The 12,289-nt window shown below is 51.9% G+C and overlaps 1 protein-coding gene across 1 annotated transcript in view; it reads left to right on the top strand.

The window, feature by feature from the left end:
- The window catches only part of PLXND1 (plexin D1), an 83,058-nt gene that overhangs the window by 63,099 nt on the left and 7,670 nt on the right, over window positions 1–12,289 (top strand). Inside the window, exons 26-32 of the mRNA XM_037383210.1 lie at window positions 3,338–3,484; window positions 5,520–5,676; window positions 6,748–6,851; window positions 7,895–7,958; window positions 8,835–8,869; window positions 10,528–10,632; window positions 11,458–11,621. Of these exons, the coding sequence (XP_037239107.1) occupies window positions 3,338–3,484; window positions 5,520–5,676; window positions 6,748–6,851; window positions 7,895–7,958; window positions 8,835–8,869; window positions 10,528–10,632; window positions 11,458–11,621 (776 nt within the window). The remainder of the gene's footprint in view (window positions 1–3,337; window positions 3,485–5,519; window positions 5,677–6,747; window positions 6,852–7,894; window positions 7,959–8,834; window positions 8,870–10,527; window positions 10,633–11,457; window positions 11,622–12,289) is intronic.

Below are 12,289 nucleotides of genomic sequence, written 5' to 3'. Positions count from 1 at the left end.
TACGACGGAGAGCTAGCAGGAGTCTTGCTGCTTGGGACTGGATTCAGAGGAATCTTGCGGCATTTGCACAATTGATGCAGACCTCCGTTTCTGCAGAACTGAGTGAGAATTGTAGATAAAGCGGTCCATGTCCCTACCTTCTGCTCCAGCTTTGGTGGAAAATGCTGGAAGAAAAGCCTCCCCCACGAGATACCGTGGTGTCATTGTGCCTGGCTCCTAGCAGGATCAGGGGACAGACAGGGAGTTAAAGGAAAATTCAGGTCCTGGAATTCAGCTTTTAGGTCTGGGTCCGAGCTTCCTAACGTTTTGCATGTGGGATGGATCTGAGGTTTGGTTCTTCACAGAACACAAATAAATAGATAATCATGCAAAAATTAGCAGGCACTTGGGGTAAGCAGCTGTTTTCTGTGCTTTTCCCACCCCAGTCTCACCAAGACCTTTTGGAAATGGCTGTAATATGTTCCTGGGAGGACATCTCTGATGGCTTGTCAGCCTTGTTAATAGGGCAGCAACATGTGAATCCAGTCTGTGCTCTAAACCTTTTTTTTTTTTTTCTTCCCCAGCATATAAAAAACAAGCCCTCCCACGCTCATCGTGCGTGAAACAGTTCAAGTAGTGCCAGCCTGAACTATGCTTTCCATTACTGCAAAGTTATTTCAGTGCCCTGGGTAGCTTTAAGAGCCCATAACAGTTCAGTCAAAAACGAAAATGAAGTCTCATTAAAATACATTCACAATAGGAGGAAAAAAGGCCCCAGACTGTGTTTTAAGTATTTTTTTTTGTCCTGAATCAGCACTGATCTCTTCTAGTTAAACTTCCTCTCTCCCAACTAGCCAAGTCCAAAGACAGTTTTGATTTGTTTCCAGACAAGTTTTCCAAACAATGCTTGAGGTTTCCAAGTTTGCCATTTTATCTCTAGTCCCTGCCTGCCAGACCTTCTTTCCTCTCTTTGAAATTTGCTCTCTGATTAACACTTTTGCAGATTTCCATATCATCCCACAGTTCCTGAGCCTAAAAGCCAAACAGAAATAGTATCTCACCCGCGGAGCACTGTCATTATTTCCCACGTGGCCAGCCCCGGGGCTGTCCTGCTCGTGCATGCTGTGGCAGGTCTGAAGCTCCTCCACTTCCCCCGGCTGCCCCTTCCAGCACACCTTTACATCTGCAGGAAGGTGCCACATCGTCAGCCCCTTCCCGTGCAGCCTGTGCTGGTTTCAAGCCATAAAGGGCTCCTGTATTAGCAGGACTCGCACTTTTTAAATGTTTTTGGAGGCAGCCAGCTGCGTGGCCATTGGCAGTCCTATCGTGTCCCTCTGTGGCCAGGGCCAGAGCTTCCCACGGCAGGGACGGGGCAGGCTCCAAAACCCAGTGCTGAATTTAGCCTTGGGTTCATCCCCACTGTGTGCTCACGCCCATGCGATATGAACGGTTCCTCTTTGTAGCAGGGCCATCATCAGGAGCTCCTGGGACTTCTTGTGTAGGGTCAGCTTGGCAGTACTCCACAGATCACTTTATGGGGCAAGCAGGTGCTGCAGCCTGGGGGTGTCTCTGTGCCAGTGTCACCTCCTTGCTTGTTACCTTGTATGCCCACCTTTTCCCTCAGAAACTAACTATTTTTTGTGTCTTCTGACACTTTCTGTGCTCTGTTTGTGGTCCTCAGCTTCTCCATGTCCTCAAGACTTCACATCTTTCTCTGCTTGCTGGAAGCTGTGCCTCCTTCCGCTTTCCATGCTGGCAGCTCTGTTGCTTGAGCCCGTTCCATGCTGCATGCTCAGAAGGAGCATTGCAGGAGGTCATCAAACTCCAGCAGAAGGCCCAAGGAGCTTCCCAGTGTTCATGAAAAAAGTTGCCCTCAGAAAAGAAAGTGGGTGCACCATTGGCACAGATGGTGCATGCCCACCTACAGCCCTGCTGTAGTGTCTTACCGTCAACTGCGCTGAATGCAGCCGAATCAAAACTGACATCAAACTAATTGCTTTAGCAATTATAGGGCAATTAGAATAAAAGAATCACCAGCTCCTAATTAAGAAGCAGATTGAACAGGATTTAGCAGCTCCTAGCTGATAAATATCAAAATCATCCGATATCTGTTATCTTGAGTAGGATTTCAGATGGCAGGAGTGTTTGTGCAGGGTGTGTGTGAGGCTCAGAAAGTACATAAATGTGCAGTAATTTGCACTTGGGTCATTGGAAGGAAATTGCACATGAACAATAGGGAGAATGGGATGTACTCCAGTACTGAAAAGTTTCTTAAGAAATTATCTTATGTTTTACTTGCACATCAGCGTAGCAGGTAGAAGTGGATCAGAAATCTGACATTAAACCGTGTAGCTGAACCGCATCGCAAATAGCTGGCCCTGTTCTCTTTTTTGTTTTCATTGCAGCAGTGTCACAATTTGCCTCTCTCCTGTAAGATGAAGTTTGATGAATGTAAGGAGTTAAATGGTGTGTTTGCTTGCTGTCGCATGGGAACAGCTTGTTGACCCTGATCCTTTCTGTTTTGCTGTGATCAGGGCTCTGCTGTGGTATGAGAAGTATGAACGAGAGTTCCCAGAGCCACAGGCACACACAGTGGGCTCACTTCCATGGATTTCAATGGCAAACCAGGCAGTGCAAAGAGGGGCTCAGCTGATACCTTCATGAGAAAGCTGGGCACCCAAATATCTCTGTAGACCCAGATTTTTGTGCACATCAGCCCCATCCTTGTCCTGCTGAATGCAGTATGTTACGTGGTCTGTGCCCTGTCAGACTGCAAGAAACATCTCTGTACCAGGGTATGCCAGATTCTCCCTGAAGTTCATGTGTAATTTCACATGTAAATTAATGCACATTTATAGTTTGCTGAGCATCGTGCATTCATGTACCCACTCAGCCCAGCTACACATATGCCCCTGCCTTCTGAGCAGTACCCGAGCACTCTGCCCGTGAGGCAGCAAATGCTGGTGCAGCCTGTTGTGGCAGCCCTCAGCCCTGCGGTACTTGCTGGAGAAGTCGGATGGGGTATGTTGGTGCTGACAGTTATGGTTCACCCACCCCCACGCCCTGAAAATTGCCTGTGGCTGTTGTCGACTGTTATGTCCTCTTCCTCATCTATGCTGTCACATTGCCACAGGTCTGAAAACTTCTGAGCAGCCTCAGAGAGATGCTGGTGGGAGCTGCAGGGGCGACAGCACCGAGCACCTGCCAGGGGTTTGCAGCACCGGGGGTGGACTGGTCCTGCTCCGCAATGTGCAGGGGCACTTTCGGTGTCTGCACAGAGTCTGTCCTTTCCACACTGCTGGAAGGAGCTACCACCACTAAGTCCGATCTGCTCACTCAGCCTTCTTTCCTTCCCCAGGAGACGGTCGGAGAGCCCTTCTTCCTCTTGATCTGTGCCATCAAACAGCAGATTAACAAAGGTTCTATCGATGCCATTACGGGGAAAGCGAGGTACACCCTTAACGAGGAGTGGCTCCTGAGGGAGAACATCGAGGCAAAGCCGAGGGTGAGTACCTACACCCCGGGGCTCTGACGGGTGTGTACCCCAGTGGGGTAGCTGTGCAAGCGACTGATTTGGTACCTGTGCAGGCGTGATGATAACCATGTAAATTACATACCCGCAGAGGCACTTGCCACTGCCCAAGCTGTCAACTGCAGAACAAGGCTTGTAGTGACTGTTTGTTTTCACCTCTGTCCCTTGGTGGGTCACCTAAGTAGCTCAGATTAGGAGTGCAGAGGGGTAAGGAAATGTGTTCTGCCATATTCAGTGAGTTAAAGCAACAGATTTACCATTGCCAGCAAAAGAGCATCTTCGCTAGCAGTGGGAAGGTGCTGCCTGTAAACGTGAGTCTCAGGGTGAGGGCTTTGCCCAGGCTGTTACAGGAGTGAATCTGAAAAGCAGCTCTGCAAAATGCCTCCTGTGGGAATGGAGCAGGCGAGGGCTGTGCATGTGAAGGGCTCAGTTCCCTCCGGCGCCTGACGCAGAATTCAGCAGACACCTTTCCAGAGCCTGGGTCAAATCCTGCTTTCAATTACCTGGCATAAATCTGGAGCAACTTCACTGAAGTCAGTAGGTTACCTAGTTGTGCATCACTGTAACTCAGAGCAGGTTTGAGCTCCACATCCTCTGCAGATTCCTGTTACCAATTGACCTGTAAATTTACAATGCAGACCGAGAAGGGTGAGCAGCAGGGCGCAAAGTATTAGCCGGCAGAAATGGTAACTTCATAAGTCTGAGCAGGGGAAGCAGGGCTGCTTCCTACTTTGCAGAAAAAGAATAGTATGAACAGAGCATGTCAGAGGGAGGAGAGCAACTGCAGGTTGCTCACCGCAGTCCCCCACATTGCTGGTAACTGAACTTCTGCTTTGAAGAGCACCTGCATAGTATACATAACATCTTCATTTAATGCTATGGGGAAAACTGGGACTTCACCTATGCATTCACAGCATTCATGGCCAAGGATGCTGTCTCTGTATCCTGATACTGAAAAGCAGTGTTTGTAAAGGAACCTCTAGGCTGTGAAAATCCCAGCCATAACTCACATGTACCAGGTGTTGTCCTAAGAGGCAGCTGTGCTTATGCCCAAGCAATGCTCCTGGCACCTGCAGCTTCCCGCCCTGGGCTTGCCAGTCAGGCAGTGAGATGGCTTCAGGGTTGCATTCACCACTAAACAAAGGCGCAGCATTGCTCTCAGGTTTGGGCACACCAGGGAGCAGAGGGCATAAGCAGAGGCAGAGCTGAGGCTGTCCCAGAGCGAAGCCCCTGGGCAGGAGGGAGACACCATGCTAGTGTTTGGGTCTGCATGGCTTGCAAGAGGAAGAGGCTCTTGGGCTCTGCCTCTCCTTGCTTGACTGGTGTGGTGGCTGATCATAAAAGAGGAGAGGATTTTTTTTTTTATGAATCGCTCTTGTTGCCCTGCAGCTTTCTGCTGCGACTGTGGCAGTGGCTGTGCATGCCTGAGGTCCGAGCTGGTGCTTGTGGAAGCCTGCAGCCCCTCACAGCTGCTTGGCCCACTGCTCCATAGGTTCTCCAGCAGGTTATTGGGTGGTGCTGGTGGCGGGCTCCAGCACTGCAGCAGACCTAGCCTGCAGCATGCTTAAAGCTTGTTTAAACAAAGGACCTCAGCCCATTGCATCAGGGAGAGGCTGAGCAATGAGCCTTGGCGGTCCTATTAGTCACCGGTTGGAGCCAAGAAGCTGAGGACATGACTAGTCATGGGGGCTGACCTTTCCTCCCACCCCAAGGTGGTCTCTGCGTGTCAGGGCTAAGGCCCATTAGCAAGGCAGCATGCGAGGAGGTTACAGCGTCGCTCCCTGTGTCCTCCTGGCTCCATCAACAAACATGTCTTCGGCCTCCAGGCGGCTATAAATCAGTACCTCTCACTTGTGGTAAAGCCTAGATGACCACATTTCAGCCTGATTTCCAGCAGCACAGAGCCCAGGGCACTCCAGGGAGAGCTGGACAGGTGCTGCAGCCTCCGTGTGTCCTCAGGAGCCCGCAGAAATGGGCAGGTCACCCCTAACACAGCCTCTGCCTGCAGAACCTCAACGTCTCCTTCCAAGGCTGTGGGATGGATTCCCTGAGCGTCAGGGCCATGGACACAGACACACTCAGCCAAGTGAAGGAGAAGATTTTGGAGGCCTTCTGCAAGAACGTCCCCTACTCCCAGTGGCCAAGGGTGGAAGACGTTGACCTCGGTAAGGACCAGATGCGTTGGACCAGCCAGTCCTTAAAATCAGATGAAGCACTCGATGGTGCATGGTAGCTCTTGGTGTCTGTCAAAGGGCTGTGGGGGAGGTGGCACTGATGAGAGAACAGATGTCAGGGCAGCCTTTTCCTGAGGATGGTCTTCGGGAATGAGCAATGGGACCAGATGCTGGTGGGCAGGAATAACTGGGTATGTAACTGCAAAGGAGCTTTAGGAAAGCCCAAGTGCAGCAGAGGGATGCTTGGACTTGCACCCTTTAAAGCCTATAGTCTTAGCTCCAGAAGGGCTACCCTCCAAAACCCCCTGGGCCTGTGAATGGCTAGTTAGTACATGTCTCTCCATATGCAGCTAGAATTGAGCCCATGGACTCTTGTCTGGCCATAGATTCAGGTCTGTCATTTGTCTACCCGGTGGCCAACTCCTTCTCCCAAAATTTAAGAAGGACCCAAGCCCAGTGCTGGTGAGAGAAACCCATGCTGCTTGTGGTGCCTCCGTGCTGTGCAGTGGGCTGTGGAGACATGCCCCGGCTGGCCACGGTCGCAAGGTGAATGTCCTCAGTGCCAGAGGGTCTCCAAGGAATGCCCCAGCTGGAGCCGTGGCAGGGCCTTGCTCCTCCCAGCTGGTGTGTGTGGCATGTCCCCAGCTCACAGGCTCGTGGCCAGCTCTGCCCTGCAGGAGCTGCCACCAGCCTTCGGTGGCCATGTGCAGGCATGCAGCATCTCACCTGCCTGGTGCTCCACATGGCAGGTCCCACACGGTCCCCAGGGGTGAGACAGGGAGAGGGGAAGGGGGAGGCGTGCTCTTCCTCGCCTCTCTGAGCACAGCCTTAGTCACCTCTCCCAGGTCCATCCAGGTCCGCTCTGGTCTGGAAGTATCCACTCCAGGGGCTAACCGTGGAGGCCACTGCTGAACATCTGCTGTGGTTTCACAGAACCCCAGAGGCCTTAGCAGTGGGGCTGTGCAGCCCCTGAGCGCTGTGCACCTGGTGCCCAGAGCCCCCAGCCCTGCTGCACGTGCCTCCTTCAGGCTGGTGCCTCACTTCTCCCTCCTCTGTGTTCAGAGTGGTTCGCCACCAGCACCGACAGCTACATCCTCCGGGACCTCGATGACACCTCAGTGGTGGAGGACGGCAGGAAGAAACTCAACACATTAGCACATTACAAGGTAAACCTGCCAGCACTGCAGGAAGGCTTTGCTTCCTCAGAGCCTGCCTGGCCTCAGGGGCAACCTGCATTCCCCCTCCAAAAACAGGATCATCGGGAACAAACAGGGAGGTTGCCATAGCTCCGCAAGAGCTTCCAGGGAATAGACATCTGCCCTGGCGAGAAGCTCGTTAATATTGCAACACACTGAAACTAATTAAACACTCTTCATGCAAAACAAGTTATTACTGACAACAGAAAGCGGAAGGGAAAAAAGCTCCTATTCCCAACGGCCACCAGCTTGGCTGATTAATATCACTCTGCTCTTGATCCGCGCTCCTGCTGAAATCACTGGTGCAATTGTCACTGCCTGCCCTGAGAGCAGGGGCTAGGGATGCCATGGAGGAGCAGGGGCCAAAAGTGGGGGGAAATGTGGTGAATCAGACTGTTTTCTTGCTCATTTTTCCTTTTGAAATTAAATGAAACCGGAAATTCTTAGGTAATTTCCATATTCTCCAGTATGCCTGGAAGCATAATCCTCACTGCTCTGTAACACTGCATCGAAAATCAAAACCGGAGCTGAGTATTTATTAGTAGTATTATTTGGGTAACAACCGTGCTGCGGAGCGCCACTGCAGGCACGGTGCCCCTCAGGAGAGAGAGGTAGTACCAGCCCCAGGGGTCTGGGCTGCAGCTGGGTGCCTTCTCCCCTTCTGGGGAAAAGCAAAACAACATCTGCACAGCATACACTCTTTCCTCTTGGAATTACCTGGTGCCGACATCCAGAAATATATCTTGGATACACGTATTCGCCTGATTCTCTTCAGATCTGAGAACCTCACTATCTTGTATTTGCATTTAAGAAACCCATTCCACATAGGGCAGTGCCATTGCTGCCCATTTCCAAGGTGGGGAGCAGGGACATGGGAGGTGCAGAGAATGTTCGTGGCAGAGCAGCGACTGCACCAGCGTCTCCCAGCTCCCGGGATCTCCGGGATCTGTGGATCTGCAGGAGGCAGCATTACAGCCCCCGTCATCGAAGTCTGCTCTTCCCTTCCTCCGCAGATCCCCGAAGGGGCATCACTGGCCATGAGTTTGTCAGACAAGAAAGACACCACGCTGAGCAGAGGTAATGTCTCACTTCCCCTGTTGCGGGTGACCAGGCAGAAACACTTTTGTTTTTAGAGGGGTGTCTCCAGCCAGGGATGCTGAGAGCCGGCTGCCGACAGCCTTGTCTGGACGTTGGGGTGTGGTGTTAGCCCGGGCAGGGCTGGCTCCGGTGTTGTCAGCACTCGCAGAGCACACTTTCATCACGGTGCATTGTGCAGAGCTGGGCATCGGTCGGGCCACCATTGTGCCAGGAAGATGCTGTGCACGGAGCAAGGCTGGCACGGCCGAGCAAGCTGACTGGCCAGCAGCCCAGGATATGCCCAGGAAGCCCTCCGGGTCCTGCAGGGTCTCCACTGCTCTCCTGCAGACCCCTTTGCCCACACTGTGGCATACATTTGGGGCAGAGAGAGCTGTCCTTCCCACGGCGTTCCCCCTTGCTACAGCTGAGCAACATGCCTGTGCGCCCAGCAGGGACTGCAGGTCGGAGTCCTGCCGTGCAGGTGGTGGCGGTGCAGCCATCCCAGGACCGACAGCAAGACAGGCAGGCGAAGTGGAGGCACTTAGCACGTTAATGACTGCGGTGCATGGTGGCATTGCCTGAACCACAGCCAGCACCCGGTGTGCTGATCTTGCTCTTCTGCCCTCTTGGGTCCCTCTTAAAACACCCTTTGGGAGACCGCAACTGCTCCTTAAAGTACTATCTGAGGTACTTGCCGTGTGCCCCAGAAGGCAATAAACAACCCCAAACCAAAGAAAAATGCTGAGGCCACTTGGGATGGGAATGCCAGCTCAGTGTTGGAGTTCCTGTGGAAGGCAAAGGCACAGAGGGTGTCTGTGGAAGCAGGTTTCAGTTTGAGTCCCCCGACTGAGCCACTGTGTCTCTTCTTCTTCACAGTGAAAGATTTGGACACCGAGAAGTACTTCCACTTGGTAAGCATCCTGCTCCTGGCTGCAGAGGCTGGTGGCAGGGGGCCGGGGGTCGCTCTGCCCTCCCAGGGGAGCAGAGCCATTGCTCGAGGACACCTGCTCTGAAGCATGGCACCAACACATGAAGGGACGGGTCACAGCAGCTACTGCGCTCCCAGACCTCTCCTGCTGCCAGGACAGTGAGGCTGCTGGCAGAGCATGGGCAGGCGACACAGTCCAGCCCAGGGTGCCAGCAGGATGCTGGAGGCAGGGCTCCTTGCGGCAGTGGAAGGGCGCCCATCTAACCTCCCATGTATTTTGACGTATTTCACCTTTACAATGGCTGTCTGTTTGCTTTCATCCCTGCAAATGGGTGCCGAACAGGCTGTTTCATCCCCAGCAGCAGCTGGTCCCTGTCACACTGGGGTGGGCCCTGGGCTGTGGTGAGCCCTCCGCCAGGCAGGGCTCCAGGTTGTCCTCTGCTGCCAGCCTGGCTGTTGAGGAGAGCCTGGAAAGCGCTGGGAGCAATGAGGTGACCAGCCAGGCTGGCTGCACACGGTGATCCCTCGTTCCTCCTGCATTTAAGTCTGTGGGTCCTGTTTTTTCAGTGTATGTGATAAAAGAGAAAATCGTCCCAGCCTTGCTGATATTAACTTAATTCATCTCCATGGGCTGGAATGTCAGGCGTGATGAACAAGCTGGATTAGGGCTCGTTAGTTTTCTTCAGAGAGGCTCAGAGAGGCGCAGAAGGGTTATCTGTAGACAAGCTTTAGTACTGTGGAACATAATAAAAAATTACCAGGATAGCAAAGTCATTGTTGTGCCTGATCTAGCTGTCAGCAGCCAGAGAGAGTTCAGGAGCACGGTCAGAGCACGGTGCAATGCTGCCGGTAGCACCCTGCGCAGCCTTGGTCAAGTCACCTACTGGGAGCCCCAGCATGCCGTCTTCTGCTTCCCAAAGCTGGGGGGGTTTGTAAGTTCCTGCTTGTGCACCACGCTGGAGGTACAAAGTGCTAAATGCTGTGAAAATCTGTTATGAAAAAATGTCTTATGGACATAACAGTATTTTATAGCCTGATTATTTTTTTTCTTGGCTGCAGGCTCTGTGCTCAAATAGAGTACATGCACACAATACACAGCAAGGAGGGAGAGGGGATGGGAAACCAAATCTGCACGTGCAAAACAATGCCAAGATGAACTTAAATGGCTTGCTAGGTCATTACAGAGCAGTAGTTAACTGGCCTGACCAGGGGAATATTTATTTTCGTTTTTAAAAAGGCCAGGGTAGGAATATTGGCTGATCGTTCTTGCACTTTTTCCAAATCTAAGAAAAGCTGGTTTCCGTGGAAGCCTTGTGCATTGCTTCCAGGAGCCTAAACTGCAGCCCCACAGCAGTAGTGCGCAGAGACCAGGAAGGCGAACAGCCTGACATGCAAAGTGAGATTGATTGTTTAATTTTCTTTGTCTAGCTTGAGAGAGGCAATAAAGAGCACAAGAGAAACAAATGTCAGAAAACCTGACTGTTATGAATCACTTTTTTAAAGCCATATAAGGGTGTGTTTATGACACAGTAACTGCTTTTTAATTGAATTTTATATGTAGTTGAAATTCTATACTTAAAGGAAAATTCAGTGTGACACTTCCAGAGAGGAGCGCTCTGACCATGTTATATATCGGACCAGGTTCTCCCAACTGATGAATCCGTTGAACATAAAAAGTCCCACAGACAGAGCCATCGGAAGAAAGTCCTACCAGAGATCTACCTGACCAGACTGCTCTCCACAAAGGTAGGGGATGGGATGCCTCGTTTGCAGCAGGGGGGGTTGTCTGTAGTCTGTAGCGAGAAGCCTACTCCAGGGAAGGAGCGCTGCAGGGCCAGTCGCTCTTGAGAGGCAGTGGGACAGTTCCATCCTGGACGGCTGGAGCACGTTTAGCGAGGCTGCTGGGCACCACCAGCTCCTTGGGTTCCCTCCAGCTGTCCAGCTCACCCTCGGAGCAGCAGCAATGCTGCGTGAAGCCCTACACAATCTCCTCAGGCTGGGCTTGGGTCTGTGCACACGGAAGGGATGCTGACCACCTCAGTGTGTGAGGCACAGTTTAGACCTGAACCTGTCTCCCCAGTGAGAGATCCTACTGGGAAGGCAGATGGAGATGCTCAGCTCTGGGAGCAGGGGGAATATCTGTGTGATCTTAATTCAGATTTGAACTTACCCACTCTGCAAGTGCTCAGCTACAGCAGTTGGGCTCCCAGCCCATCTTTAATCCCAGCATGATGCCTCACTGGAGCAGAGATCACAAGAATGGCCAACAGTCTCTAGTCTTCTTTGTATTTACTGTGCAGAACAATCACAGATGTGAGATCCTAGCAGCAAGAAAGAAAATCTCAATGCCAAAAGAAACTAAACCCAAATGCAAGCTAATTATATCGCTATGCACAAACAAACCTTTCCCTCCCTGCTTCAGCATCCCCTTTCTCTTCTGATTTATCCCAACTGGCAGCAAAGACTTCCTTCCCCTTGTGCACAGCAGCGGCAGCCCCTCACACTGTTTTCCTGGGCTTGGGTGCTGCTGCTTTCCCCAGTTTTCCGTCATTGTGTGCACTTGTCCTGCAGGGCACGCTGCAGAAGTTCCTGGACGACTTGTTCAAAGCCATTCTCAGTATCCGAGATGATAAGCCACCTGTGGCTGTGAAGTATTTCTTTGACTTCCTAGAGGAGCAAGCAGAGAAAAGAGGGATCACAGACCCTGACACCATGCACATCTGGAAGACTAACAGGTTTGGAAGGGGAAATTGCTTCTTTCTTTCCTTCCTTCCATCCATCCCCCCAGAGCAGCAGCTGCCAAAGCCTTGGTGTCTTGGACTAATCATTAGATTGCTAAAAGTTGAAGAGGGACTTGGAAAACAGGAGGAGTGGCAGAGTGCATGGTAAAAGATGAGGCCAAACACGGGCTTGGAAAGCTTTGAACACAGAGCTCAGAGGAATGGCGAGCTGGAAGAGGAGGCACAGGCAGATAAAGGGCAGAACAAACTGGCACACTACTATAAATAACTAAAGGAGAAACAGAAGAGGGATGGGACAATGGGAGACAGCAGTAGTGTTAGCTCCAAGCACTGGGTATCTGAGATAGAGTCCAATATCATGTCAGGTCTTAAAACATCATGGAGACTTTAAAAACAGCATATTTGGCTCCTTTTCATTCACTTTCTGGCTTTTCAGCCCTTGGGGGCACTTTTCCCAACTTATCTCTGTAACCAAGCTGAGGCTCCAGGGTATTCGCAGGACTCCAGGAGCTGGTGCTGTGACAGTAGCGTGCTGGCAGGCAGCGCAGCACTGGGGACCAGCCAGGAGTGGTGCTGAGGGACGTGATGAGCAGCAGGAATGCAGGGGGGGAGCCAAAGTGAAGGGGGGAATGGAGCAGGGCGGGGAACGACCAGAAGATTTA

Source organism: Falco rusticolus, chromosome 4 (assembly GCF_015220075.1).
Source record: "Falco rusticolus isolate bFalRus1 chromosome 4, bFalRus1.pri, whole genome shotgun sequence".
Lineage (NCBI taxonomy): Eukaryota > Metazoa > Chordata > Aves > Falconiformes > Falconidae > Falco > Falco rusticolus.
This window is presented reverse-complemented; position numbering and strand designations above follow the sequence as displayed.